The sequence below is a fragment of the Neomonachus schauinslandi genome, chromosome 1 (genome assembly GCF_002201575.2).
Source record: "Neomonachus schauinslandi chromosome 1, ASM220157v2, whole genome shotgun sequence".
Taxonomy (NCBI): domain Eukaryota; kingdom Metazoa; phylum Chordata; class Mammalia; order Carnivora; family Phocidae; genus Neomonachus; species Neomonachus schauinslandi.
The window spans coordinates 202,253,458-202,280,219 of record NC_058403.1 but is presented as its reverse complement, the minus strand read 5'-3'; the positions used below and the strand labels follow the sequence as shown (position 1 = coordinate 202,280,219).

At 56.2% G+C, this 26,762-nt stretch overlaps 3 protein-coding genes across 6 annotated transcripts; 2 read left to right on the top strand and 1 right to left on the bottom strand.

The window, feature by feature from the left end:
- Nucleotides 1–2,391: 2,391 nt before the first annotated feature.
- On the bottom strand, nt 2,392–10,899 carry USHBP1 (USH1 protein network component harmonin binding protein 1). The gene is made up of 13 exons (XM_021683146.2): nt 10,870–10,899; nt 10,394–10,481; nt 10,155–10,303; nt 9,297–9,717; nt 6,955–7,080; nt 6,647–6,783; nt 6,334–6,474; nt 5,676–5,849; nt 4,777–5,026; nt 3,988–4,209; nt 3,155–3,261; nt 2,826–2,948; nt 2,392–2,581 (listed from the first exon to the last, which is right to left on the bottom strand). The coding sequence occupies exons 2-13, from the start codon at nt 10,445–10,447 to the stop codon at nt 2,392–2,394; spliced, it is 2,094 nt and encodes a 697-aa protein (XP_021538821.1). The 5' UTR covers nt 10,448–10,481; nt 10,870–10,899.
- A 1,851-nt stretch (nt 10,900–12,750) lies between these two features.
- BABAM1 (BRISC and BRCA1 A complex member 1) lies at nt 12,751–19,850 on the top strand. Of its 4 annotated transcripts, none has more exons than XM_021683142.1 (10): nt 12,751–12,826; nt 13,703–13,748; nt 14,158–14,476; nt 15,478–15,536; nt 16,235–16,355; nt 16,438–16,516; nt 17,130–17,154; nt 18,367–18,496; nt 18,691–18,777; nt 19,426–19,850. In XM_021683142.1, exons 3-10 carry the CDS (start codon nt 14,171–14,173, stop codon nt 19,627–19,629), a joined length of 1,011 nt encoding a protein of 336 aa, XP_021538817.1. In that variant the 5' UTR covers nt 12,751–12,826; nt 13,703–13,748; nt 14,158–14,170; the 3' UTR covers nt 19,630–19,850. The 4 variants fall into 4 exon arrangements, with proteins under 4 accessions (XP_021538817.1, XP_021538818.1, XP_021538820.1 ...); XM_021683143.1 differs by having other exon boundaries at nt 14,120–14,476; nt 17,136–17,154; XM_021683145.2 differs by having other exon boundaries at nt 14,120–14,476; nt 19,581–19,850.
- A 1,411-nt stretch (nt 19,851–21,261) lies between these two features.
- On the top strand, nt 21,262–24,752 carry ANKLE1 (ankyrin repeat and LEM domain containing 1). Its single transcript, XM_021683139.2, has 9 exons — nt 21,262–21,330; nt 21,398–21,550; nt 21,983–22,088; nt 22,181–22,329; nt 22,579–23,318; nt 23,475–23,646; nt 23,936–24,095; nt 24,200–24,329; nt 24,580–24,752. The coding sequence occupies exons 1-9, from the start codon at nt 21,269–21,271 to the stop codon at nt 24,750–24,752; spliced, it is 1,845 nt and encodes a 614-aa protein (XP_021538814.2). The 5' UTR covers nt 21,262–21,268.
- The last annotated feature ends 2,010 nt before the right edge of the window (nt 24,753–26,762 follow it).

The following is a 26,762-nucleotide window of genomic DNA, read 5'->3' as shown; positions in this document are numbered from 1 at the left end:
GCTGGGCAAGCCTGAGCCTCTTGCTCTGGGCCTGTTAACGTTTAACCAGCTGGAAAAGCCCTTCCTAAGGTGACCTTTCACCTTGGAGTCCTGCAGGTCCAGTTGCCGGCCTTATCTCCTTCCCTGCCCTGGGCCCTGGGCCCAGAGCTGGACACCAGGGCACGTGGCTGGGCCTCTGAGAGCTGCCGGCAGGAAAAACAGTGCCCTCTGCCCCCACTGCCCCCTCCCCTTGCAGGAAGGGGCCTTGGGAAAAGGCATCCCCTTCTCCAGATTACATCTGAGGGGGCACCTTGGCGGGGTGGGGGTGGGGGTGGGGGCTGCTGGGAGATCTTGGAGATCATGCAACATTTAAGAGGATACCAAGGTTCTGTAAAAGCCAGGCACCACACACCCAGCCCTGGGCCTCTGGGCCTCCCAGGGAGAGTCTGGCCAGGTATGAGTTGGGGGAAGTTTTAGCAAGTACAGGAAGCAAGAAGGACTGGAGTTAGACATGAGCAAGGACTTTCCATGGGACTGACTAGAGTGGAATTCCCTGCCCTGTAAGCCCTGCTGGAGAAGGGGATCTGGAGGGTTAGAGAAGACCATTTTGTTCTGGGGCTGCCTGGGAATGTGGAGGTACCGGCTGGCTATTTGGAGGTGAGGACGGGGGTCCCAGGTCCCTGGACGGTGCTTTCCAGCATTCTTGGGCAGGGGGCATCTTGGAAGGGAGACAAGGTTCAGGGAAGGGAGTCAGAGGGGGACTGGAGAGGGGAGGGGGCAGGGACCTGGGGCTTGCGGGACACAAGTTCGGGGGAGGGGAGGCTCACAAGTGGCAGTCTGGGGCCGGTTTGGAGACTAGGGAAATCTCCGCCGCAGATCCTAGAACCTCGGGTAGGTCCAACCCCTCGGCGGCCGCCCCGCCCCCTCTCCGTAGCGCCGCGGCGCCCCAACCCCCCGGGGGCCCCCCGGGGGGGGGGGGGAGCGTTCGAGGCCCGGCCCCGCCCCCTTGACCCCTGCCCGCGGCCCCGCGGTGACATTTGACCTTGCTGCGGCTGCGGACCGGGGACAAAGAGCTCTGGGCCCATCTGCCGAGGGGGCACCCGTGGGAACGGCCAGACCCCGCTCCCGGCGGCCTTGGAACCCGCCCCTGCCCCCTCCAAAAGCGCGAACTCATTCCCCACCCTTCAACAGGTGACCTTGTCTTCTTTTGCCCCCCCCCCCGCGGGCAAACTGGTGGGACTGGGGGGCTTGAAGCAGGTCTTGCACTCTTGGCATGAGGGAGTAAGGTCGGACCCTCTGACCCTCCTCAGGACCTTGCCCTCTTCAGTTTCCCTGCTTTCTTCAAAGCTGGCTTTCGTCCAGAGAGATTGCACGGTCCGAAGGTCAGCAGCCCCAGCGATCTCGGAGGAGTTTGCGTCAGGAGGACCAGCTTGAGCCCAGGCCCCTGAGGGGCCGGACTTCCGGCCCGCCTTGCAGCAGGCAGCCACCGCACACACCTGCACAGGTGCGGGCTGGAAATCGCCCCGCACCATCAGCACCACCAGGCTGGGGATGGAAACCTTTCTAAGGCCCGTCTTGGATTTCAGCCATCACCGAGGAGGTGAGAGCAGGCCAATAATCCGCCTGGCCGCGTCCCACCCGGTCCCCCGTTTCCAGGAGGTGTGGCTTATGCAAATGATATGCTAATTGGATGCCTGCTCTTAACCTGACACTAAGAGCCCCGGGGGCCTGCAGGTGAAAGCTGGAATTTAGCCTGGCCAGGGGCCATCCAGACCCTCAGGCCGGAATATCATTGCCCCGGAGTAAACACGCAGATTTCTTGCCTTTGCTGTGCCCCCCCATCCAGAAGCCCTTCACCTTAGCTCCATATATTCTTTGAATGCAAGTTCCAAAGCCCTCTGATTTCTCCTCTCCCCCACCTCCACCTTGGGAGCGATTGCTCTTCTGGCTAATTTTCCACACCCTGAATCTTTAGGCCCTCAGTCTTCCTCCTGGGATATAGGCATTTTCCTCTTGGGAGCATCTACCAGGCCAAACCCAGAATCTCCCTGGGAAGGGGGTGGACAAGGGAAGATGTCCCTTTGGAGCCCTCCCAGGGCTTCTGGAGACAGATGAGTGTTGGAATTTCAGTTCTAGCCATATAACCTCACTGACCCCGAATCCTTCAGCCAGTCTTAGATTTGGCATGATCCCTGGCATGATCCCGCTGACATCACATTCACGTGCCACATGGTGCCAGGTCAAAGACAGGGAGCCTTTCTCAAATGCCCAGACCCCCAGGTGCATCAGCCCCCATCCCACCCAACAGATCCCAACATTCAAGGTCGCACATGACATAACATCACTCCAGGACAGTTTATGATGGGGCCCACCATAACTGTCTGGCATGTCCAGACACAGCCAGACTGGGACCTACAGAAAGGTCTCCCCCAGCCGGGGAGGCCGGCAGGGTGGTCTGGGCCTCCCCAGCGCCCTTGCGGTGGCTTCTAACACCTCCAGCTCCTCTGCCTGTCGAGCCTCCATTACTGCCACCTCCTGCTCCAGCTTCCTCCGCTGCTCTTCCTGCTTCCGGTGGGCGCCTCGGAAGGCCAGGACCAGGGCGCTGGAGGGGGTGCGAGGGGGGCTGAGCCAGGAAACAGCCCCCCTCCCACCCAAGTCAGGAGTTATGTATTCCCGGCCCCAGACAGAGCTCTCTGAGATTGAATCTTCCTAGGGTTCCGCTCAGAAAAGGGAGGTATGGGATGGATTGAACTCGCCACCTACCTTAACGGGGGAAACCTGAGGCCCAGAGAGAGCCAGGGACACTTCTGAGGTCCCCCGGGGAGACCCAGGGAAGGGGGACCCACCTGTGAGCCTTGCATAAGTCGCTGTTCAGCTCAGCACTCTGAGCACGTCTGGCTCGCCCCTTCTGAGCCACCTGTTCCAGTTCCTCCCGCAGAGACTGCAGCTGCTCCCGCAGGCCCAGGGCCCTGGTGCAGGGGTGGGGAAAGAGGAGCTCATCGCCATAGCCAATCCTTCCTTCCCTCCTCCCACCCCACCTGTCCATGGTATTTCCATGCGAGCACACCTGTACACGGAGGCACACCCAGCCCTCTGCTGCACCCAGTGCCCCCATGGATTCTCGCATATACCCGCCCAGCCCATCCACCCCCCAGCCCGGGACCAAGACACACACCGGTTAAGTGATGCTGCCAGTTCCTGGGCTAGAGTCTCTGGGCCCTGCGCTTGGCCCACCTGGCCTCCATCAATGCCCCTGCTTCCACCAAGGAGAGCAGGAGGGCCCTGTGGGAGGCAGAAGGAAGGGAAGTGACATTGGCCTAGGTGGAGGGCATACTCAGCCCAAGCTGGACGTTGAAGTCACCCAGACCATGGGCAGCCACAGCCCCAGTCTGGTGAGATACCCCAATGAGGGTAAAATTCCTCCCTAACAAGAGAAATAAATAACAGGGGAATCTCATCTGGAGGCAGGTGAGGTCTGAGCTCAGACTTGTAAGAGGTCATGGGCTTAATCAGACAAAGAGGTAAGGGACTAGTGTTCTTGGCAGGGGCCCAGCATCTACAAAGGCTTGGAGGTGGGAGAGATGATTCAAAGGAGGGCTCCAGAAGCTGCCGAAGGCTTTAAGCAGAGGACAGACATGATTAGATGGTAAGGGGCAAAAGGGAAGGCATCGGGGGTAAGCTCAAGCCAAAATTTAGGACGAGATGAAGCATGGGCTGGGGCTATTGGAGTGGAGATACTGGAGTAGGAATAAGCCTGGGGGTGGGAAGGAGGAGGCACAGGTTTGAGTGGAAGACGCCAAACGCCTTAGGGCTTAGTGGGCTCAATACCCTCAAATGAAAAAAAGCCCAAAGTACAGGTATGAACTTTGACATGCAGTCCTTTGACATTCAACTCATCTCTTTCTGCAGAAATGCCAACTGAGGCTCAGAGGGGGGGCTGTGGTTGACCAGGGCCCCACAGCGAGTAGTATACTGCTATCCTCACCAGGTCCAAGAAGGGCCACTCACCTGGGACAACTCCTCTTCGTCTCCACTGCTCCCACCGCCACTGCTGTCTCCACCACTACGGCTGGCCCCACCAGTCCCGAGCTGTGCCCGCTCCCACCGCAGCTGCTCGAGCAGGAGCACGTGGGCTGGGCCCTGGGCTCGGAGGGCAGCCTCCCGCAGCTCCAGACCCCGCTTCTCCCGCCGCACCAACTGCAGCCGCAGCATCAGGTCTGCCAGAGTCTCCTGAGAGACCAAGGAGTGGGCAGAGAGTTGGGGCCTCTAGGATCTGGGGAAACTGAGGCCCCAGGAGCCCCCCCCCCCCCAGTGAGGACCGGTCAGGCAAGAACTCAAACCCTCACCATGATTTTGTATGATGGGAAATAATCATCTCCTTTAGGTCATTTTTAAATGACCACTGTAGGAATGGCAGTTCAGAGGGTACAAATATCTCAGACAAGGTCGAGTAGCATCTCAGTGGAAGTGTCTAGAGTTTCTCCAACTCTAGAACCTCAGGTCTTTCATGCCAGGGGATAAACCTCAGATTATGTCCCCTGCCTCCATCTCCTTTCCTTAGGAAGGAAATTTTGGAAAGCCAGATTCAGAATCTTATGAGAAACTGAATTCCAGAAGACAAACTCCTATTCATCCCTCAAAATCCCAGTTCCAATGCTCCTCCCTCCAGGGAGCCTGCCCCCAGCTACGTAGAACTCTCCTTTGTTACTTGGTCCCCCAGTCGCATCCCTCTCAACCTCGGCTAAGGGTTTCGTCCCACCAGAAAAGGCCAACACAGCGACCACTGCCCATATGTACCCGTGTGGCTGCCAAGTCCCGCTGGATCTGCATCTTCTCCAACCGGGGTAGGGCCGGGCCAGGCTGGGTCCCCAGTATGGCCTGCACCATGGCTTCTGCATGGGGCACAGTGGGCACAGGTGCCAAAGTTGGGCCAGGCTCTGGGGGTATCTTCACCAGAGCACGGCGAGCCCGGAGACGCTGGATATAGCCCCAGAGCTGGGTAGCCACCTCCTGTGGCGTGGGCCAATCCACACTACTGCCCTCGGGGCTATAGGAAACAGAAGAAGGGTCTAATGTCAACACTGGTAGCCACAGTTGTGCTAGCTTCATACCAACTCTGGTGGGGCTCTAGCATCTTCCATCATACTGACCATGGTGGTTTCCATGCCATCTGTAGTGAGTGCTGTCATACCAATGTGGTGGACACCAGAACATAAACCCCAGTGGGCATCACCATTCATCAAGACAACATAGTGAACACCATCATGGCAACGATTACTGTTGTTCATGCCATCACAGTGGAAGCCATCACACCAGCACAATGGGCACCACTGCTCAGCTTGCTGACCCTGTTTGGCAACATCATGCTAACCCCATGTGTACCAACATCAGGCCAACCTGATTAAACACCATCGTGCCAGTCCTAATCAGTGGGCACCATCATCCATCTTCATGCCAACCAACCCTGGTGGGTCCTATACCAATCCCAGTGGCTATCAACCACCATGCCAACTTTGTTGAATCGTAACCAGACAACTCTAGTCAGGCCTCCTGCCCACGAACCATGGAGCGCCCTACACCGACCTTGCTGGGCACAGCCATGCCAAACCCCAACACGGAGCCAGCTGTGGGAGCCCCATTCTCTAATAAGGACCCCACTCACTGGCCCTCCCAGCTCTCAAGGTTCCCAGGGGTACCTTGGCTGTGGATCCCGTGGTGTCTCTCCATCCATGGCAGCATCCTCCTGTGCCAGCAGCCTCTGGGCTTCCTTCTCTGCCACCTCCAGGTTCCCCTTAGGGGCCTCCTCTCTTGCTCCTGAGTCTGCCTCCCGGAGAGTGAGCAGGACTCCGTACACTTCCTCGCAGTGCTCACTGTGAGACACTGATTTTGAGTGCTCCAGGACACCTGGCTCCATCTTGTCGTGCGGGTGACATACCCACTCGTCCTTGGATCCTTCATTCCATCCCCCACTCCCACCCCTGGGAGCATGTAGACTCCTTCAGCACCCTTTGGGCTAAAATTGCCTTAGGGCACCTGGGTGGCTCAGTTGGTTGAGCGACTGCCTTCGGCTCAGGTCATGATCCTGGAGTCCTGGAGTCCCGGGATCGAGTCCCGCATCGGGCTCCCTGCTCAGCGGGGAGTCTGCTTCTCCCGCTGACCCTCCTCCCTCTCATGCTCTCTGTCTCTCATTCTCTCTCTCTCAAATAAATAAATAAAATCTTTAAAATTGCCTTAAAATAATTTCTCCGGCGGAAAAGTGCCTTCCTTCGAGGGCCCCGACCCTCCCTGCGGATCATGCTCGGAGCGTACCAATTCCCTTCCACTCTAGTGCTATCGTGGGTGGGACGCACTGACCTGTACCGCAAGGCCAGACGCAGCGCTGTGCCTTCGGCCTCCCGCCGGCCCAGCTGCATGCTCAGGCCTTCACACCGGCCCTTGTACGCCTGCAGCGCAGCTGACAGCAGACGGTTGAAACATTTGAGCTTCTCAATGCTCCTGCCTCCGCAATTAGGGGAGAGGGAAAATGAGAGCCCCCCCACCCAGGGCAGTCAGGACCCAACTGATCTGCACCCTCCTCCCCACTCCATTCCAGCTCCAGACTCTTGGGCTGATAGCCCAGCTGGGGAGGCTCCAGTGCCCTTATGAGCTCAGCATTTGTGGCCCTTACCCCCGGAGCTGCTCCATCTGGGCTTCCATGATGTGTATCTCGGGGGCGAGGGGTTGAGTGGGGAGGGGTCCAAGCATCTGAGCACTGGAATCACTCCGGAGGCGCCGGAGCAGGGGGTGAGCCAGAGAGAAGGGGTCCTGCTAGACAGAGGTGACTTGATTCACCCAGATTGTCATTGAGGGCCCAGTATCATGGGGTTAAGCCTTTTCCAACCCCACAAGCAACTGGATTGCAGGTCCAGGATTTGAGTCTCGCCGCCCAGAATCCTAAAGATCTCAAGGTCGTGGTTTTAAGCTTCCTATGCTCACCTGAGTCCCCCAGGGCTCCTCATCTACCCCAGAACTGCTGGAGCCACTGCCTGAGCCCCCTGCTTGGCCCCGGGAGGGAGGTGGGAAAGGTTCCGGCCTCAGCAGGGAATCCTGCAGCTCCTGGACCTGGGGTGGGGGTGGGGAAGGAAGATGGAGTAGGTCAGGCCTGGGAGCGCCAACCACCCACCAACCCTCCTGCAGACCTGTTCCTGGGACAGTAGCAAGGCCCCGGCTGGGAAGCAGGAACCTAGCTACTCACCCCACCAAACCCCCCACTATTGAGCCTGGGGCAATTCACTTAGCCACTCAAGAATCTTCTTTCTATAAACATATAAATGGCCAGTGGGTACACGAAAAGGTGCTCAACATTACTAATCATCAGGGAAATGCAAATCAAAACCACAATGAGATACCACCTTATACCTATTAGAAAAGTTACTATCAAAAAGATCAAAAAGACATTGGGGCGCCTGGGTGGCCCAGTTGGTTAAGCATCTGGCTCTTGGTTTCGGCTCAGGTCATGATCTCACAGGTCGCGGGATCGAGCCCCGCGCTCAGTGGGGAGTCTGCTTGAAGATGTTGTCCTTCTGCCCCTCCCCCCACTCACACAGGCGCACATGCACACTCACTTTCTCTCTCTCTCAAAAATAAATAAGTAAATCTTTAAAAAAAAAAAGACATGAGATAAAAAGTGTTGGGGAGGATGTGGAGAAGAGGGAACCCTCGTGCACTGTTGGCGGGATTGTAAATTGGTGTAGCCATTTATACAAAACCACATAGTGCTCCCTCAAAAAATTAAGAATAGAACTATCACAGGATTCAGCTATTCCACTTCTGGGTATTTATGCAAAGGAAACGAAAAAACTAACTCGAAACTAACTCGAACCCCTTTGTTCATTGCGGCATATACTTGAAATAGCCAAGACATAGAAGCAACCTAAGTGATCACCAGTGGATGAATGGCTAAAGAAGATCTGGTGTATAAACAAAGGAATATTATTTGGCCTTAAAAAAAGAAGGAGGGGTGCCTGGCTGGCTCAGTCAGTGGAGCCTGCGACACTTAATCTCAGAGTTGTGAGCTCGAGTCCCACATTCCATGTAGATACTACTTAAAAATAAAATCTTTAAAAAAAAAAAAAAAAGAAGGAAATCCTGCCATTTGCCACAACATGGATGGACCTTGAGGGCATTATACTAAGCGAAATAAGTCCGAGAAAGACAAATACATAGTGATCTCACTTATATTTGGAATCTAAAACAAAAAAACCCCAAAAAATCGAACTCACAGAGAACAGGGTGGTGGTTGCCAGAGGTGGTGGGGGTGGGGAGAGGAATGTGGAGGGGGGATTTCCTTTCCCAGCCAGGAAGTGGGCCTCACCCCTCAGGCTGGGCTCTGGCACCCCATATCTTTTCCCCTTGTCCTGCCCAAGAGGAGGGCATGTTCCCCACCATATCTCCTTCGGCCCCATGGCTTTAGATTCCGTCCACATGTGAAGAGGCCCAGATGTGTTTCTCCTATTCTGACACCTCCCCTGAGCTCTGGACTCAGACACAGAACTGTCTCTCTGATGGTCCCACATGGGTGGCCCGTGGGTATCGTGAGCTCATGACGGCCCAAACAGCTTCTGGTCTCCCTCCCACCAAACCTGCTCCTCCTGCGGCCTCCGCATTTCTCCCTTCCAGTCCCGCAGGCCCCCAAACCAGGACTTGTCCTCAACCCTTCTCTGGCTTTCACCCCCCAAACCTGCCAGCTTCACCTTCGACACCACCCAGAATCGGCCCACTTCGTACCACCTCCACAATTGCCACCATCTGGTGTCTGGACCAGTGCCTCCTGATCTGCGGGATTCCGCACACCCACACGCTGTTCCTCCAACGGCCGCCAGAGGGCGGCTGTGAACGCTGCATCAGGATCCGCCCCTTTCTGCTCCGGGGAAACCCTCCAGGATCCCACCAGGCTCAGGGCAAAAGCCCACTCCCAGCAGCCCACAAGACCCTATAAATCTGCCCGCATCACCTAACCGGCCCTCCTTCACCCCCACACTGGCCCCCTCACTGGTCCCTGAATCCCACCTCAGGGAGGGAGTTCCTTCTCTGCCTGGCATGCTCTTCCCCCAGATCCTTGCATGGCTCCTCCCTTACCTCCTCATTCAAGTGTCACCTCCTCAGGGGGCATCTCTGACCACCTTAACTAAGAAGGCAACGGACCTTTGTCTGTTCAGGGCTCGGCAGTCAATGCTCCATAAAAGTTTTTCTAACGAACAAATGCTTGAACATTGCCTATGCCAGGCCCGCCTCCCCCTTAGACAGAGAGCCCTCAGAGACGGAGCTGCCCCACTCACCTCTCTCTGAAGCATCTCCTTCTCAGCCTGGATGGCCTGCAGCGAGGCCTGCATGCGAGTCAGCTCCTCCTCGCGGCTGCCCAAGGCCAATCGCAGCCAGTCATTCCTCTCCACCAGGCGGGCTGCCTCCCTCTGGCAACCCCCTGCCCCCTCCTGCTCCAAGCAGGGCCTGGGTCCCACCTCACTCCTGTCCTCGGCCTTTGGGGGCCGGTGGCGCCAGGCAGCAGCAGCTGCCTCTAGTGAGCTCAGAGCGCGCTGGAGAATCTGAAACATGTCAGAGGCTTCAGGCTTGGAAGGGACAGTCTCCCCACCCAGCAGGGCTACATCTGTGGCCTGCTGGCCTTCCTCGGCAGGCTTGCAGGGTCCCTCAGGAGATGGGGCCGGTCCTCTGCTAGTGTCCCCTTCAGCCTCTTTGTTGGTCCTGTGGTGAGGTGAGAGATGGAAGGTTCTGGAAATGGGGTCATCCGGGGTGTCTGGCTCACAGGGGCTGCATTATCTGGGGCCTTGAAAGTTGGGCTGAGGGGCGCCTGGGTGGCTCAGTTGGTTAAGCGACTGCCTTCAGCTCAGGTCATGATCCTGGAGTCCCAGGATCGAGTCCCGCATGGGGCTCCCTGCTCAGCAGGGAGTCTGCTTCTCCCTCTGACCCTCCACCCTCTCATGCTCTCTCTCTATCACTCTCTGTCTCTCAATAAATAAATAAAAATCTTAAAAAAAAAAAAAAGAAAAAAGAAAGTTGGGCTGAGGAGGGCAATGGGAAGCTATGGCATGTGTGTGAGCAAGGGAGGAACACAGGTAGATCTGTGGGTAGGAAAGATACACCAGGGCTGGAGTGGGGAGCACAGACCAAGTGGGCCTTACCTGTTCCCCAGGCCCTGCCCACTGGCTTCTGCCTCTGGCCCCAGCAGCTTCGGCTTGCAGCTCTCCTGAGATGGCGCAGGGCCCAGCTCAGAACTCCCGCTGGCTGCCTCAGCCTCCTCTGAACTCTCTGCCACAGGATCCAGCTCCCCCTGAAGATGACCCACAGGGCCAAGCTCTGAGCCAGGCAGGGCTGTGAGTGGCCCCAAAGAGCTGGGTGTGGCAGGGAGGGGGGCACTTACAGGCAGAGCGTGCCTCCCTCGCCGGCTTCGGGGGCGTGTGGCCCGGGCACTCATTGCTGTCCAGAGGTCAGTCTTCTGAATCTTCCTCCTAAAACCACAGCCTGATCTCAGCTCTTGTCTTTGTTGTCTTTGTTGTCCTGGACAAATGACAGCCTTAATATCTTCTTCTGTGGAATGGGCATTGATCTTCTCCCTCTGGAAGGGATCTTGAGTTATCAGTGTTGATTTGGCGCATTTGAATGCCCCTCTTGACAGGCAGCTCACTATCTCTGAAAATTGTTCTGACCTCCCCTTCTCCTCTGCCTCCTTTATCTTTCACTACTTCTGTGCTCCCCTCTGTCCCCAATCTGGGCCTGGCTCGAGGACTTCAAGAGTCACCTCTCCTCCCCAGGGTCCTCTTGAGTCAGAGGCCCCGATCTTGGGGTTGGGTCCCCCCAGCCTGCTCTACTTCTACTCCTCTGTGCCTTTAGGAGTACCTTGGTCAGCAGCCCAAATCCCTGGACACTCTTGGGGTAGCTCTGGCCACTGCCTGCTTAGGCCTGGGCTAGCCAAGGCTGGCTTGGGAGGGGCCAGGAAACAGGAAGCCCCCTCCCCTGGTCATGTGACTTGTTATTGTGCTGTTTCCTCAAGGACATCAGCTTCCTCCAGGACATCAGCTTCCTCAGTCCCAGTGGGGGTCACGTGTCCGGCTCCTGAGATGTCAGTCCCTCCTCACCTCAGCCTCTGATCTCCTGTCTCTTCCACCTCTGAGCCCCAGTTTCCTTATCTGTAAAATGGGGGGGGAGGGGTAATTATAGCATTTTTCTACAGTGTCATGGGAATTTTAACAAGCAATTTGTTAAAATCCATCCAAGAACTGAATTATAACACACCGCTCTTGCTCCCTACCTCTCTGACCCTCCCATCTCTACCAGCTGCTGTTTCTCCTGTGTAAATGCTGGATTCCTCAGAGCCCAGATTGTCTCTACATCCTGCCCATTTTCCCTGCATTCATCTCTAAAGGGCCTCCTCAACTCCATCCATAATAACAGCCCAAGCCTCTCCCCTCCCACCTGGATGCCAGCCCAGCTCTCTCCCTGGACTCTACAGCCACCCCTTCACTCCCTTCCCCACCCAGGCCCCAGAGAGAGAGACCGCATTGGTCACCTCCTCTGCTCATGTACCCTCCATGACTCCCCATTGCCCTTGGGAAACATTTCAAGCTCTTCTACCCAGCATTCGAGGACCTTAAAAATTATGCCTGCTGCCTGGGCCCATGTATACTCCTTGCTTTAGCCACGATGACCCCCTCCGTGAACAGTTGAAGGTTCACAATTCTCACACCCAGGGCCTTGGGTTATGCTGTAACCTTTGCCTGGAACACCCTTTCCTTGTTTCTTCACTTGGTTTAAACTGTGCAGAGCCTGGAGTAGCCTGAATCTTCCTCATTCCATTGACAGACACTAGGAGGCTGAATCTTCCTGCTTCTGTGTCCCCAAAGGTGGTAAGGAAAGAAGTTGCAATTCTCTGACTTGGGGGCACCCAGGCACATTGAAATCTGCACTCTTAGCCTTTGCTCCAGCCATATTAACCTGTTAAAGGCTCCACCACTCCAAGGTTCTTGCAAGCCTCCAGACCTTTGCCAAGGCGGTTCCTTCTTTCTGGAATGCCTTTCATTCTCTTGTTTTTCTGGCAAGTTCTCCATCCTTGAAGACTCAGCTTGCATAGCTCCTCCTGGCTGTCAATGACCAGAGCCTGGCTCATGAGAGCTTGTTTAATTGAACCTCTTACACATAAAGAAACTGAGGCTCAGACTGGGTTTTAAATGGTTAGGGGGTAAGAGGAGAAGTGCGCATGAAAAAGAAAACGTGGTCTGAAATAGTTTTGGCTTAGTCTTTTTGGTTTTTGCAAATATGTGTAAAATAAGACGCAAAATTAAGTAACTGGGCAGGGCCTGGGGTGTGGGCCACGCCCACCTCAGGCCGCAAAAACCCGCCCCCCGCTGAGGGCCATGTCAGCTCCACCAATCACCAATCAGCCCTACCTCTTCTAAATCCCGCCCAAGTCACTCGCATTCAGTTTACCACATCGCAAGTGAGGCCTTCTCCATCCCTTTAAGCCTATTCCATAGAAAGGTCCACTCCACTAGGCCTCGTCCCAGCCTATCAGGGTTGAAGTACTGACCAGTGTAGCCTGATTCGGCCAGAAACATCAAAGCTCCGGCTCTTCTTGCTTTAACCAATCACATTCCAAACCCCACTCCCTAGCACAGTCCCAGCCTATCAGCTTTCAAGGCTCTTCAGCCGTCCCCTGTTCAGCGGTCCGCTTGTCTTACGGCTTGCTGAACTACATTTCCCAGGAGGCGTCCCGGCCCCGCCGCACTACTTCCGGGCTGCGAAAGATGGCGGCTTCCTAGTCAGTTCTCGGCTGAGTTGGAGGGAGGCTCAGGCTCCGGTGAGAAGAGGTTGGGTGGTTGCGGTCCCGTCCCTAGAGGTCCGGCCCTTAGCCTTCCCTGAGGCTTCCGCTTTCCACTCTGGTTTCTCCTGCAGTCTAGCCTTCATCCCTCTTGCCGAAGCTAAAGCATTGTTTTCCTTAGAGATTCAGGGGGTTACAAGCCGCTCAGAGACCATCCCCCGCAGCCCACACCCCAGCCCAGATAGGCAAACTGTTGGCGTCCTATCTTTCTTCAAAGGAACCTTTAACACCTAGATTCGTGCCCCTCCTTTGCGCAGACACCTTCTAGGCAGCCCGGTGCCCGCTGGGGAGAATCCCAGAGCTAATTAGTCTGTTTTTTTTCTTATTTTAAAGCAATCCCTACACCCAAGGTGGGGTTCGAACTCACAACCCCAAGATCAAGAGTTGCATGCGCTACGACTGAGCGAGCCAGGCACCCCAGCTAATTATTCTGTTAGCCTTAAAACTAAAATTGTCAGTTATTTTTACCAGCAAAAAAGAGGTTTGTTTGGGAATAGCAGAGTATTACAATTCAGGACACACAAGCTATATAGCAAAACCATAGGCAAGTCCAGAACAAAGGAGAGGAGTGCTCTTTTATAGAGGAAGGGGAGTTGGGACGGGCTGTTATAAACCTAAAGTCTATTGGAGCAAATTGGGAATTGAAGCTTAATGGCTTTTCACTGGCTGAGTTGTGACAGTCTGTCATCGGCCAGGCTATTGCCAGGCAAGGAAAAAATCTTTCATTTTCTTGCTGGCTTAGTATAGTCTTCTTTCTGTTGGGAATTTGGGGTCTGCCATTGTGCTAGGGGGTGAGAGCTCCCCTTTTGGCCTCCCGATTCCATTTTAAATGAGGTTTCCTTTTTTTGGTTTCAGGCATAGCTGGATCCAGGTGCACAGAGGTCTAGCTGCTGTTTTCTGGGTGAGCATCACTTCAAGCAGGTTCTCTTTCCCCTCTTGGAGGCAAAAGAGGCTCCTGACAGCTCTCGACTTCTATCCTCCCAGTTCTGCAACTCTAACGAGTCCCTCTTCCCTAATGGCACTATTGGAAGCCCCAGAGCTGCCCCTCACTGACCTGTATTGGGTCATGCCCCATCTCTGAGCCATTCCTGGTGGCCGGATTTGTTCATTGGCCAAGGAAAGGGGCAGGGTTAGCACTACAGAAAAAATGGGATGCCAGGCACCCGTTTTGCAGATAAGGAAACTGAGGCCCGGAAAGAAGTGATTTTTACAGTCATTAAGCAGTTCATGCTCTGTCCTGTCCAGTAACCAAATATTTTTAAAACCTTTAAGGGGAGGATCCTGGCTTCCCCCAACCCTGCTCCATCCAGCCACTTAGGGGCCATGGAGGTGGCAGAGCCCAGCAGCCCCACTGAGGAAGAGGAGGAGGAGGAGGAGGAAGAGGAAGAGGAAGAGGAGCAGCCAGCTGAACCCAGGCCCCGAACACGCTCTAACCCTGAGGGGGCTGAGGACCGGGCACTGGGGGCCCAGGCCAGTGTGGGCAGCCGCAGCGAGGGTGAGGGCGAGGCGGCCAGTGCTGACGATGGGACCCCCAATCCTCCAGGAGCTGGCCCCAAGCCCTGGCAGGTGCCCCCAACAGCTCCTGAAGTCCAGGTGCGGACACCGAGGGTCAACTGTCCAGAGAAGGTGGTAAGTGAGGGGCTTGGCCTGTGGCTGTGAGGTGCTAGGGAACCTTAGGTTTAATGTTCTTGCTTTTTGGGATTCACTCTGCAGTCACTTCGTAGGAGTTTTCTAGGGCTACCACAACAAATTACCACAAAGCAGTGGCTTAGAAAGCAGAAATTCATTCTCACACTCTTCTGGAGGCTGGAAGTCTGAAATCAAGGAATGGGCAGGGCTGTGCTCCCACTGGAGGCTGTAGGGAAAGATCCTTCCTTGCCTCTTCCAGCCCTTGGGCGCTCCATGTGTTCCTTGGCTTGTGGCCGCATCACCCCAGTCTTTGCCTCTGTCTTCACATGGCCTTCCCATCTGTGTCTCTGAATCTTCTTTCTCTTATAAGGACACAATAAGTCATTGAATCAGGATTTTTTTTTAAAGGTTTATTTATTTGAGAGAGAAAGAGAGTGGGGGGTGGGGTTGGGGAGGGGTAGAGGGAAAGGGAGAGAGTATCAAGCAGACTCCCTGCTGAGTGGGGAGCCCGATGGAGGGCTGGATCTCATACCCTGAGATCATGACCTGAGCTGAAATCAAGAGTCGGATGCTCCTGTCAACTGAGCCACCCAGGTGTCCCTGATCAGGATCTTTATCTTATCTCAAGATCTTTCTCTTAATTCCATCAGCAAATACCCTAATTCCCAAAAAAGTCACATTCTGAGGTTCCCAGTGGGCATATCTGTGGGGGCCGGGGCACAATTCAACCCATTCTACCTTTGTTTTCCTGTTTCTGTGTCAGACTTTCTCTGGCTCCTCTATTCACTTATAAACCTGGACTCCCAATCTAGTGCTCTTTTCCCTGAACCGCTGTCTTCCAAAGTAGGTTGCTTGGCTGGGAATTGGGGGTCCTGATACCACCCTTTCAGACAGAGCAGCTTGGAGAGGACCCCTAGAGTGCAGTGGGGGCCAGTGTTAGTGTTCACTTGGCTAGGCGCTGCCAGGTGCAGGGCCCTCACCTCCCTCGAACCTTCTTGCAGATCATCTGCCTGGACCTGTCAGAGGAAATGTCCCTGTCAAAGCTGGAGTCATTCAATGGGTGAGAGGAACATTTGGGGGCTTGAATATGCAGCCACGGCTTGGGGCGGGCTGGGGGGGTTTGGGGAGGCAGCTCAAAAAACTCAGGGCTCTTTGTCTCTGAGACTCACAGCAGCTTGGCCTGGCCTGGGGCCTGGCGCTGTCAGAGTGGCAATGGCAACCGACCCTAAAAAAGCTGTGACCCACCAGGGCTCTGTTCCAAGCCCTGGCACAGCAATGACTCAGAAACTCTGCCAGGTGAAGTGACTTGCCCAAGGCCTCACAGCAAATAGGCGGAGTCAGGACTCAGACCCAGGCCTAGCTGTCCCCGAAGCCTCTGCCCTGAGCACCTGGGTCCCTGTGGGGTTGGTGACCGGGACTGGATAGGGTCCAAGGGGCTCTGGGGGATGCTGAGGACAAGCCCGCCTTCCCCTGGCTGCCATCCCTAGCCATCTGTGGCTGAGTGAAGGCCTGGGGGAGACCTCATGGGGATCAGTTGTGAGACCCAGGCTGGTCAGAGGAACCCCATTCGGAGAGGGCAAAAGCTACAGAGGGGTGGCTGGGCTCTTCCATCTCCCCACTGCATGACCTGACCTGGGCCTCCAGTGCCTAATCCTGAGGCTGGTGGAGGGCTCCCCAGGATTGGCCGGTGAGGAGACACCCTCCAGGCCGGGAGGCCCCGCCTTAACCGCCCCCCCCTCACTCTCTGTCCCTCCCCAGCTCCAAAACCAACGCCCTCAACGTCTCCCAGAAGATGATTGAGATGTTTGTGCGGACAAAACACAAGATCGACAAGAGCCACGAGTTCGCGCTGGTGGTGATGAACGATGACATCGCCTGGGTGAGGCTGGGGCAGGGCTGGGCTGCCGAGGGGTTCCCTCGGGGCGGGGAGGCACCTTGCTGAGGTCTGTGCTTTCCCGCAGCTGTCCGGCCTGACCTCCGATCCCCGCGAACTCTGCAGCTGCCTCTACGACCTGGAGACGGCTTCCTGCTCCACCTTCAGTATCCTTACAGGCAGGGCTGCCCTGTGGAGGGGGCTGGACACGGTACAGAAACAAAACCAGCTGATTTGGACTCTAGATGTCAAAACCACACGCATGGGGAGCATTCTTTGCAGGGCCAAGCATACAGTTGGTGCTCAATATGGGATATGGGACTGAGGAGTCACAGTCATTACTATAGCCCCTGCAGCCTGGGCACATCACATTTCATGCTAACTTGAACACAAAAGGCTCATGTGCAGCCCAAAACTTAGAAAATGATCCTCATGAGTTACGAAACAATGCTGAGTGTCGGGGGGTAGGGGACGGGGACACCCATGGCTCTTGCCTTGTGAGGACGGCTGCCCTGGGCGTGAGGGAAAGGGGAGTTTTGAGCCACCAAGGGTTTTCAGGGCATCCAGTGCTGGCCCCCTGTTTTGTGATCTATGCTGAGGGAAAACAGGCTCAGACAGGGCAAGCGACTGGACCAGGGTCGCACAGCACGTCTCCTGCGCGGTGGTACCTGGCACCCGGTATGAGGGGGCCTGGGCTCTCCTGGCGTCAGGATGCGGGAAGCCACCCGCCGCTTCCTGCCCGTGCTCTGCCCCCAGCGTTCTCCTTAGCATCTCTGCCAGATCTAGAAGGTCTCTTCAGCCTCATGTAAGTACCGCCTTCCCCGCGTCTCGCCTTCCACGTCAGTCCTGTGACCGCCCTGAGGTCCCCCACTCCGTTGTTTTAACCCACGGGGCAGCACACTTTCTCTGTAAAGGGCCGGGCAGTAAATATGTTCAGCTTTGTAGGCCATGTGGTCTCTGTCTTGATGACTGGATCCTGCCCAGGTAACCTGAAGGCAGTCACAAACCACACCTGTGCACGGGGCTGGGTCCCAGTAAAACGTTCTCGATGAACACGGAAATTTGAATTTACTATCCTTTGCACATGTCACAAGATGTTCTTTTGATTTTCTTTCTCCAACCATTTTGAAAATGTAAACACCATTCTTAGCTTATGAGCACTAGTAGTCCAACCCCCGTTTTTACCTGCCTCCTAATAGTGGACATGGATTCTGTTTTGCCTTTTCTGTTGTGATTAACCTGGTACAGCGGTCCTGGCAAATTTTGCAAGTGAACCCATCCTATAAATTCCCAGTGGAAGACATGCTGGGCCAAAGGGGTGTGTGTTTTTAATCTGCTAGAGTCTGCCAGAGCACTTTTCTAGGAAACCAACCCTGTGTACCTCCCGACACCAGAGTTGTTCATGCTGCCGAAGGTTCTGCCTGTCTGGTAGAGGCTACCTGTTAACTGTCACTGAGCTCTTCTTTGAGCCTTTTTTCATTCATTTGTAAGCCATTCAGTCTTCCTACAGTGATTTGTCCGTTTGTCCCCTTTGCCTATGTTTATAGGGAGATGTCGGCTTTTTTCTTATTGATGATCAGATTTGCTTTTCACGTACTAAAGACATTAGCCCTCTGTCTGCCCAGTGCTCTCTGCCAATGTGAGGTCCAGCCGTGGCCAGTTGGGGACGTGGTTGCTTACTTAGCTGATAAGATCAGGTTCCTACCTTAGACTCTTCTGGCCTGGTGGGACAGGTCCAACTCAGGTCAATGATGGGGGATGTTCAGGATGGTGAGGGTGGTCAGAGCGGGCTCCAGCTTTGGGGTCAGCGGAGTCTCCCCGATCCAGCAGGAGAGGTCAGGCAGAAGGGTGAGGCTGGGGCGGCACTCTGGGCAGAGGGAACAGCATATGGGGAGGCTCAGAGGCAGTAGTCTTGTGGGCTTTGCATGTGCAGTGAAGTCCCGGGCTCTCCGAGGGTGACAAGAGGGGTGGATCCCCAGAGTGTGCTCTGACCTGTCCCCCACCATTCACTACGCAGCCAGCAGAAGACTGAGCTGCCAGTCACCGAGAATGTGCAGACAATTCCACCCCCGTACGTGGTCCGCACCATCCTTGTCTATAGCCGTCCGCCCTGCCAGCCCCAGTTCTCCCTGACGGAGCCCATGAAGGTGAGTGAGACTGGGGAAAGGGAGGGATATCTGCAGCCAGCAGAATGGTGGTTAGACACCAGGAGGGACTTCCTGATCACAAGAGCTGGGGTGTCTATGGGCAGTTCCCAGAGTCCAAGGCAAAAGCTGGGGAATTATGGTCATGGGGGCATGGGGTGACTCAAGCCCCAAAGGCCGGTGTTCTTCCCCTGCAGAAAATGTTCCAGTGCCCATACTTCTTCTTTGATGTTGTTTACATCCACAATGGCGCTGACGAGAAGGAAGAGGAAATGAGCTGGAAGGTGAGAGGCTGCTGTGTGTGCGAGTGGCAGATGGGTGTAGGTGGGGTATCTCGGAACCCACCTCCGTTTTGCAGCCCTGGAGCCCTGGCCCTGCTGGATCATAGTCCTTAGGCCATTCAGCAGCCATTCCTGCGTGTCTGCTGTGAGCTAGCGAGGGCGTCTCTCTGCCTTTGCTCTCACGGTGCCCTCTGCTTGGCACGCCCTTCCCTCCTGCCTCCCCAGACTCTACTGGTCTTTCATATCCCAGCCCAGACCGAGCTATAGAACCTTGATTAGGCCACTTACCTCTGAGTCTCAGTTTACCCGACTGTGAACAGGGGGAGTTGAGACCAGCTCCTACTCATACTTCAGCACCCAAACCTAAAGGCTCTGCTCCTCAGGGATGATTAGCGTGGGGCCTGGGGGGTAGTCTGCATCTAACTGTGTCTCTCCAAACTAGGGGCTCCAGGACTGAGATTTCTTGGGGTCCCTACCACTGGGTGGGTGGTGGGGGAATATTTGCTGAATGTGGGAATGTTTCTTTTCTGGCAAACTCCTCTTCATCCTTCAGAACCCATCCCTGATACCCCCTCCTCTGGGAAGCCCTCCAGGGGCAGAGAGGGTCCATCGGGGAACCTCTACCTGAACGGCCCCTCCCCGGCCCCACAGGACATGTTTGCCTTCATGGGCAGCCTGGATACCAAGGGTACCAGCTACAAGTATGAGGTGGCGCTGGCTGGGCCAGCCCTTGAGCTGCACAACTGTATGGCCAAGCTGCTGGCTCACCCACTGCAGCGGCCCTGCCAGAGTCATGCTTCCTACAGCCTGCTGGAGGAGGAGGATGAAGCCACTGAGGTCGAAGCCACTGTCTGAAACATCCCTGTGCGTCTCCGCCTTCTCGTGCAGTGAAGCCCTTGGCTTAGAGAATGGTTCTTAAACTGGGCTCTGTGGCAGGGTTCCAGGAGGCTCCTGGGGACTCTGGGCACCCATTCCCTATGTTTTCCAGCCTGCCTCGCGCTACTGGTTTGTCGACTGTAGTTTTGTTCTTCCCTGTGCGCTTTTTGTCATCAGAATAAAAATCTGTGAATCCCTAACCCAGGTCCACAACAGTTACTGTGTGTTAATTGGGATCTTTTTGGTTGCAAGTGACAGAAAACCTACCGGCTGAACAGAAAGGGGAATGATTTGGTTCTTGTGGGTAAAAAGCAAAGTGCAGCTTCAGGCTCGGCTGTATTCAGTTGTTCAGACAATAATGCCATTGAGGTGGGCTGAAATATCTTGCATGATCGGTGTTCAGTGTGCCCTGCTTTTCTCCCAAACCACGGAAAGGGCTGTGATCACTGCTCAAACTACAGCCCAGGTGAAGAGAGGGCCCCCCGAACTCCATAGGACTGGCCTTGCCTGGGTCAGGTAACCTTACATTGGGCCAGTCGTGGGCCAGAATTGTGGGATGCTCTGATCCGCCAGGACTTGATCAAGCCTTTCCTCTGGGAAGGGATTACAGCTCTTTCAGGAAATAGTATGAGTTTTCCCCAGAGGAAGGGAGACCAAAGACAGATACAACAGGTCTACCATTCAACTACCTTCCTGGATAATGAGTGATTGTGAAAAAAAGTTGAGCAACTAGATTCTTACAAAACAGAAACAGCTTCTTTTTTTAAAAAAAGATTTTGTATTTATTTTTGAGAGAGCATGTGTGAGCGCATGGGGGGCGGTGCAGAGGGAGAAGCAGACTTCCTGCTGAGCAGGGAGCCCCATGCAGGACTCCATCCCAGGACCCTGAGATGATGACCTGAGCTGAAGGCAGACACCCAACCAACTGAGCCACCCGGGCACCCCGGAAACAGCTTTATTGAGCAACAGCTTTTCCTATCTCTGAGCATTTATTGGACACTTATGTGCCAGGCCCTTGTGGTGAAACTCGTGCCATTTCACACCAGCCTGGAAGAGATTATTCTCCCATTTTGCAGATGGGAAAATTAAGGCCCTCAGCAGCCCAGAGCTCCAAAGTAGTGGCCTCTCCCGTTTCCCCGGGAGTGAAAACGGGCGACCCAGAGAGGGCGGCGGGAGCTGTTAGTTGAAGCCTTACACAGTATCGAGCCTGTGCGCGTCCACGGAGGCCCCCTGGGCAAAACGTTCCGGGAGCCGTAATGCCCTGTGGGCACCCCCGGTCCCGGGAAGCAGCTCCACCCCTCTAATAGGGTGAGTTCGCTTTTCCCCGCTTTTGAGACGAGATAATGGCACACTCGGCGGCCTCCACCCGCCCAGGTCCTTATCGGCAGCCCCAGGCCCTGCCTGAGCGCCACTCGGTGTCACGGGCCCCCGCAGGCGCTAGAGCTCCCGCGCCCCGATGTGGACGCCGGTGCGGCGCAGGTCAGCTTGGTGGGGGACACTGCGCGGCGCCGGCCCGCGGAGGCCCGAGGCGGGGGGTGGGGCGGCGCGTGCGCACACGGGCGCGGCGGGAAGTTGGAACTCGGCGGGCAGGGCCGCGGGGCTCCGCTACAGCCCCGGCATGGACGCGGCGGCCGACCTGGCGCAGCGGCTTCGGGCAGCGTTGCGGGAAGAGGAGCCGCGGTGAGGGCGGGGACCGGGCCGGGGGCGGGGCGGGGGTCGTGGTCCACTCTGACCTTCCAGTCCGTAGGGCGGTGGAGGAACTGCTGAGCCGCGGCGCCGACCCCAACCTGCTGCTGGCGGATGGCGCGGCAGCCATGCACCTGGCGGCGGGAGCCCGGCACTCGCGCGGTCTGCGCTGTCTCGAAGCCCTGCAGCGCCGAGGCGGGGACGCCAACTCTCGGTGAGGCGAGGCCTGGCCCCGGGGCGGGGTGAGCCGCGCAGGGGAGGGGTCTCCCGAGTCCGAGGGCGAGAACTGGGAGTCTGGGAGAGAGCATCCCACAGCTCAGGGGCGGAGACTCGGTGCCCAAAGGTGGGGCTTGGGGATCTCGGGGCGGTTCCTGAGGATCCAAGGGCGGGAGCTAGGGTCCCAGACGGAGGGTGGATGTGAGGTTGCGCCGGGGCCAAGTAGGGATCAAAGGTTCAGATCTGGCGGTGGGAGCTCTAGGCTCAGAGAGAAGAGGCTTGAGTCTGGCAGAGGGCGCAGTGTCTAGGATCCAAGGATGGTGTCTCAGGCTGGGGGGTGGCGATAGGAGCCCGAGAGCCAAGGTTCCGGGGTGCGGAGGCAGAGATCACATTCCCTCTTCCGCTGAGCCCTCCTCCGCTCCTGCCCCAGTTCGGTCGAGGCCCTGACGCCGCTGCACGTGGCTGCCGCCTGGGGCTGTCGCCGTGGCCTGGAGCTACTGCTGGGCCACAGAGCGGACCCCGCACTGCGAGACCAGGTGGGAGCCCAGCGCCTGTGGCAGGGCGAACCCGGAGGGAAGAAGGGAGGGAAGAGGGCCTCGGGTGCCCCCTGCTGACCGCGCCACCGCAGGACGGACTGCGGCCGCTGGACCTGGCAGAGCACCAGGGGGCCCAGGATTGCGCGCGCGTCCTTCGGGAGTTCCAGACTCGGACCAAGACCTCGACCCGGACCCGGGCAGAGAGCCAGGAGCCTGAGCCTGAGCCCGAGGCTGACGGTGAGTGGGGCCTACGCGTCCTCGGGGGCCTAACCTCTGATCTAGATTTGCACCTCCCTCTGATGTCCCCTCTCTGGCTCTGGCTCACGGGTACCGTCTGCGGAAAGCTGTCTACCTCCGACTCTTTCCCTGCCTCTTTCTGTCTGATCCAACCCCCATCTCTGTCTCTGGCTCTCTTCACCCCTCCTCTCTCACCCTCATTCTCATCCCTTACTTCAGGCCCAGACCCCTGGAGAAAGGGGCTGGACACCAGCCCCTCTGGACCTCCCAATGTGACCCCGGGCTCCACAGCACTGGGCAGACGTGATGGCAGGGACATGGGCCTGGAGGTCAGCCCCAGAACCCCCAGCCTCCTTGCCCACCCTGAGATTGCTGACAAGGATAGCGGCTTGGAGTCCCCCCCAGGACTATGGGACTACTGCTCAGATACCTCCTTTGTCACTGCGATTGAAGTTTCTGGAACTGAAGATCCAGCTCCGCATACCTCCTCCTGGGCTGGGCCATTACCCCAGACCAAGCAGGGACTCCTGCCTGGTATTCGACCTTCCCAGAGGATGCCAAGGTCTCCAGGTACCCCACAGCTGGTGCATCGAGCTGCCAGGGCAGACAGGGAGGCAGAACTAAATACCCGTCTGCAGGCCCTGACTCTGACCTCTCCAGATGCCTCCCCCTCCGCCATATCCCTCCCTGGTGGGAGCCCTGCCCCAAGTCCCCCTTGGGAACCACCACCTGGACTCCCCGACTCCCCCTTCCTAAAAGACGAAGAGGTGTCCCTCGACAGTGATGTGGCTGCCCTCTGGCTGACGGAGGACGAGGAGAGCTCCACAGGTGGCAGGGACCCTGTCCCCTCTTGCTGGTGCCCTCCGGTCCCTGCCATGTCTGACCTGGATTTGCTGCGAGGGCTCCGAGTACTTGGCGAGAGTCCTGGCCCCATCACACCCTTCCCTCGGCCATACCACCTCCGACGGCTGGAAGAAGCCCATGGTGCTCCTGGTTAGTCTGTAAGGGGCATCCAGAGTCCAAAGAGCCTCCAGGAATTCCTGGAGACCCCTGTCTCTCAGTCCTGCCTATTTTATTCTTTGTCTCTGGGAACAGCCCCTTCTTCTGCCTTGACTCAGTCCTCCCCCACCCCCCCCACCCGGGACTCAGACTTTTCAGGGCACAGCCCAGAGCTCGCCGAAGCCCTGCGGACAGGCTGTATCCCAGATGCCCAGGCAGATGAGGATGTGCTTGCCCAGCAGTTTGAGCGGCCAGATCCCAAGAGAAGGTGGCGGGAGGGGGTCGTGAAATCCAGTTTCACGTATCTACTGTTGGACCCCAGGTACTTGGGGCAGGGATGACTCAGAGGTGGGAGCTGGAAAATCCTGGGATTGGTTCTTATTTGCTTTGTATCTTTATAAGGGGGACTGGCCGTGTCTGGGCATCAGCTTCTTTAAAAGGTTGGTTAGACCAAGTTCAAGCTGCTGAGTGTCCCTAGGGAGCATCTACCACTCTCTGCCTTAGAAAATGGGGCTCACTGGCCATGGATTCGGGTTGCTCTGTGAACTTAGAAACTGTCTCCGGGGCAACTGTCATCACTTCTTCCTCTCTGAGCTACTCCCCTCATCCAGGGAGACTCAGGACCTGCCAGCTCGAGCCTTCTCACTGACCCCCGCTGAACGCCTTCGGACCTTTGTCCGTGCCATCTTCTATGTGGGGAAAGGGACACGGGCCCGGCCGGATGTCCACCTCTGGGAGGCCCTCAGGCTCCGTCGGCAGCCAGGAAAGCAGGTGGGGCTAAGGATCAGGGTCATGGCAGGGGCAACTTGGCCATGGGGAGGTGAAGGGAGGAGGGGATTGGAGGGCAGACCCCTGACCCCACCCTGGTCCCCTAGGCCTGCCCCAAAGTGCACCAGATCTTGGACATTTGGGCCAGTGGTCGTGGCGTGGTCTCCCTGCATTGCTTCCAACACGTGGTTGCTGTGGAGGCTTATACTCGAGAGGCGTGTCTTGTGGATGCTCTAGGTAGGTGCCTGGCTTGTGGGGTGGGGGTGGGGTCACATGAAGGACCCTTGATCTACTGATTACCTCACCCCTTTCCTCTCAGAGTTGTTCATTCATTCATGCAATGAGCAATTATTGAGCACCAACTATGTACCTGCAAGTGTATATATTTTGCTCTATTGGTTTGTCCCTCCTTAAGAGCAATATGCAGTGGGTTCCCTGTCACATCTGCCAAGGGTTTCCAAGGATGCCTGACCCCTCATCTCTCCAGGGATCCAGACGCTGACCAACCAGAAACAAGGACACTGCTATGGAGTCGTGGCGGGCTGGTCAGCCACCCGGCGCCGCCGCTTGGGGGTGCATCTGCTGCACCGCGCCCTCCTTGTCTTCTTGGCTGAGGGTGAGCGAGAGCTGCGGCCCCAGGACATCCAGGCGCGTGGCTGAGTACTGGGGAGCTGCCATCCAGCCTAGGTAGAGATCAGGGTGTTTGAATGTTGCAGCTGCCCCATGCTGATGCCAGCCACCCATCTCCAGAAGGCTGCCAGGGGTGAGGGGGCGGCGGGCAGGAGGGTGTATCTTCCCCTCAAGCTGAGGGAAGACTTTGTTACAGATGGAGCTTCTGGAGCTTCCCGTCATGGGAGAGCAAGTAGGGAACCAGAGGATCTTTGGAACATTCCAGTGCTTCAGAATATGCTAGTGCTTTGGCAGTTTGGTCCTGTCTGTGTAATCCGCTTTTATGTCCCAGACACAGGGGACTCACGTGTAGTATGGGCTGGGGGAAGCGGCCAAACTCAAGGGCCGGATTTCTCTGCTTCCCAGCTGTGGGACCTCGGACCAAGAACTTGTCTTCCTGAGGCTCAGTTTCCTTAGTTGTACAGTGGGGACAGTGACAAGTCCTACCTCAGGGGGTCATGGTGGAGACCGGAGTAAACAAAGGCAGGAAATAACAGTGTGTGACTCAGAGGAGCCCAGCAGGTGGAAAATCTCTTGGGGAAAGGAGAGGCCGTGATGCTGTCCAGGGGCCGACTGTGTGTGGTGACGTGGACAGAGCCTGGGAGGTCGACCGGGGTCTGGGTGAGCGACCAGCCCTCCTCAGGGTAGCTGTGCAACTCGGGTCTCCATTGCTTCTCTGAGGCTGTTTCTTTCGCTAGAAGATGCAATAAATAACCGCCATTCCTTGGTGATGCTATGCAATTTCAGACTTCACACGTGTTAAGAGCTTTAGTAAATGCCAAGCTGCCATCCTGGTGAGGTGTTGACGGGATCATTTTATTTTCTGGGAGTTGCTTCTTCAAAGCATTTAGTGTATTTAGAGATTTGGGAGGATCCGCCGCCTCATTGGGTTGGCCATCTGCCCATCATCGCGGCTCAGCGAACCACGTCCTGCAGGGGGCGGGATGTAACCCCGGCCCGTCCCACCTGCCTCAATTCCTGCAGGTTGAGCCCCTGGCTACTCTTGGAGAATGGCTAGTATGGTAATCAGGGGCCAGGCCTTTGGAGTGGGTCTGGGCTCTACCATTTTATTTATTTATTTTTAAAGATTTTATTTATTTAGAGAGAGACAGCATGCGTTAGCTGGGGGAGGGACAGAGGGAGAGAATCTCAAGCGGACTCTGCCTTGAGCGGGAGCCCCCCCATGGGGCCTGATCCCACCTCCCTGAGATCATGACCTGAGCCGAAATGAAGAGTCTGACGCTTAACCGACAGATCCACCCAGGCGCCCCTGGGTTCTACCATTTTGACCAAACTCAGGAAACTTCTCTGAGCTTCCCTTTCCTCATATATAAGACCAGGAGGCCTCCCAGACACCGTCTCTTGATAAAGTGATAGCAATTAAAAGTGTGCCACATGCCCAGGAATTCACAAAGAAGTCACTGGGAAAGAATCCAGAGACACGCCCCCCCCCCTCAAAAAAAGACTCAAAAGAGATGAGATTTGTCTAACAGGATTTCCCAATGTGGGCCCTACTGACATTTGAGGCCGAATTATTCTTTGCGGTAGGGGCAGTCCTGTCCAGTGGGCTCCACCCACTTCCTCCCACCCCCAGTTGCCGCAATTAAAAATGTCTCCAGAATTTGCTAATGGAGGGTGCCTGGGTGGCTCAATCGGCGAAGCGTCTACCTTTGGCTAGGGTCATGATCTCAGGGTCCTGGGATCAAGTCCTGCGTCAGGCTCCCTGCTCACCGGGGAGCCTGCTTCTCCCTCTCCCTCTGCCTCCCCACTCATGCGGGTGTGCGCTCAAATAAATAAATACTTTTTAAAAAAATTTACTAGTGGAAAACAGTGCCCCCATGAGAACTCTGGTCTAAACTAAACGTGGGCTTACAAACCAGTGGGGGAAAGGACCAAAGATGCAGTAACTAAAGGAACAGTGCTCTCCCCTCACCGTTCACACAAGCCAGAGGTGTACCTTGAGATACATACATTAGAAAATATAGAGGAGTAAGAGCATGG

Bases quoted from the DNA above. Each gene is read 5' to 3' on its own strand.
- USHBP1 (XM_021683146.2), bottom strand. From the start codon at position 10,447: ATGAGTGCCCGGGCCACACGCCCCCGAAGCCGGCGAGGGAGGCACGCT. The intron at 2,949-3,154 runs GTGTGTGTCTTG...CCCCTGCACCAG, and splicing joins CTGGCAGCATCACTTAACCG to GGCCCTGGGCCTGCGGGAGC. The intron at 2,582-2,825 runs GTGGGTCCCCCT...CACCCCCTCCAG, and splicing joins GACTTATGCAAGGCTCACAG to CGCCCTGGTCCTGGCCTTCC.
- BABAM1 (XM_021683142.1), top strand. From the start codon at position 14,171: ATGGAGGTGGCAGAGCCCAGCAGCCCCACTGAGGAAGAGGAGGAGGAG. The intron at 15,537-16,234 runs GTGAGAGGAACA...GTCCCTCCCCAG, and splicing joins AAGCTGGAGTCATTCAATGG to CTCCAAAACCAACGCCCTCA. The intron at 16,517-17,129 runs GTATCCTTACAG...CATCTCTGCCAG, and splicing joins GGCTTCCTGCTCCACCTTCA to ATCTAGAAGGTCTCTTCAGC.
- ANKLE1 (XM_021683139.2), top strand. From the start codon at position 21,269: ATGGACGCGGCGGCCGACCTGGCGCAGCGGCTTCGGGCAGCGTTGCGG. The intron at 21,551-21,982 runs GTGAGGCGAGGC...CTCCTGCCCCAG, and splicing joins GGCGGGGACGCCAACTCTCG to TTCGGTCGAGGCCCTGACGC. The intron at 23,647-23,935 runs GTACTTGGGGCA...CCCCTCATCCAG, and splicing joins TATCTACTGTTGGACCCCAG to GGAGACTCAGGACCTGCCAG.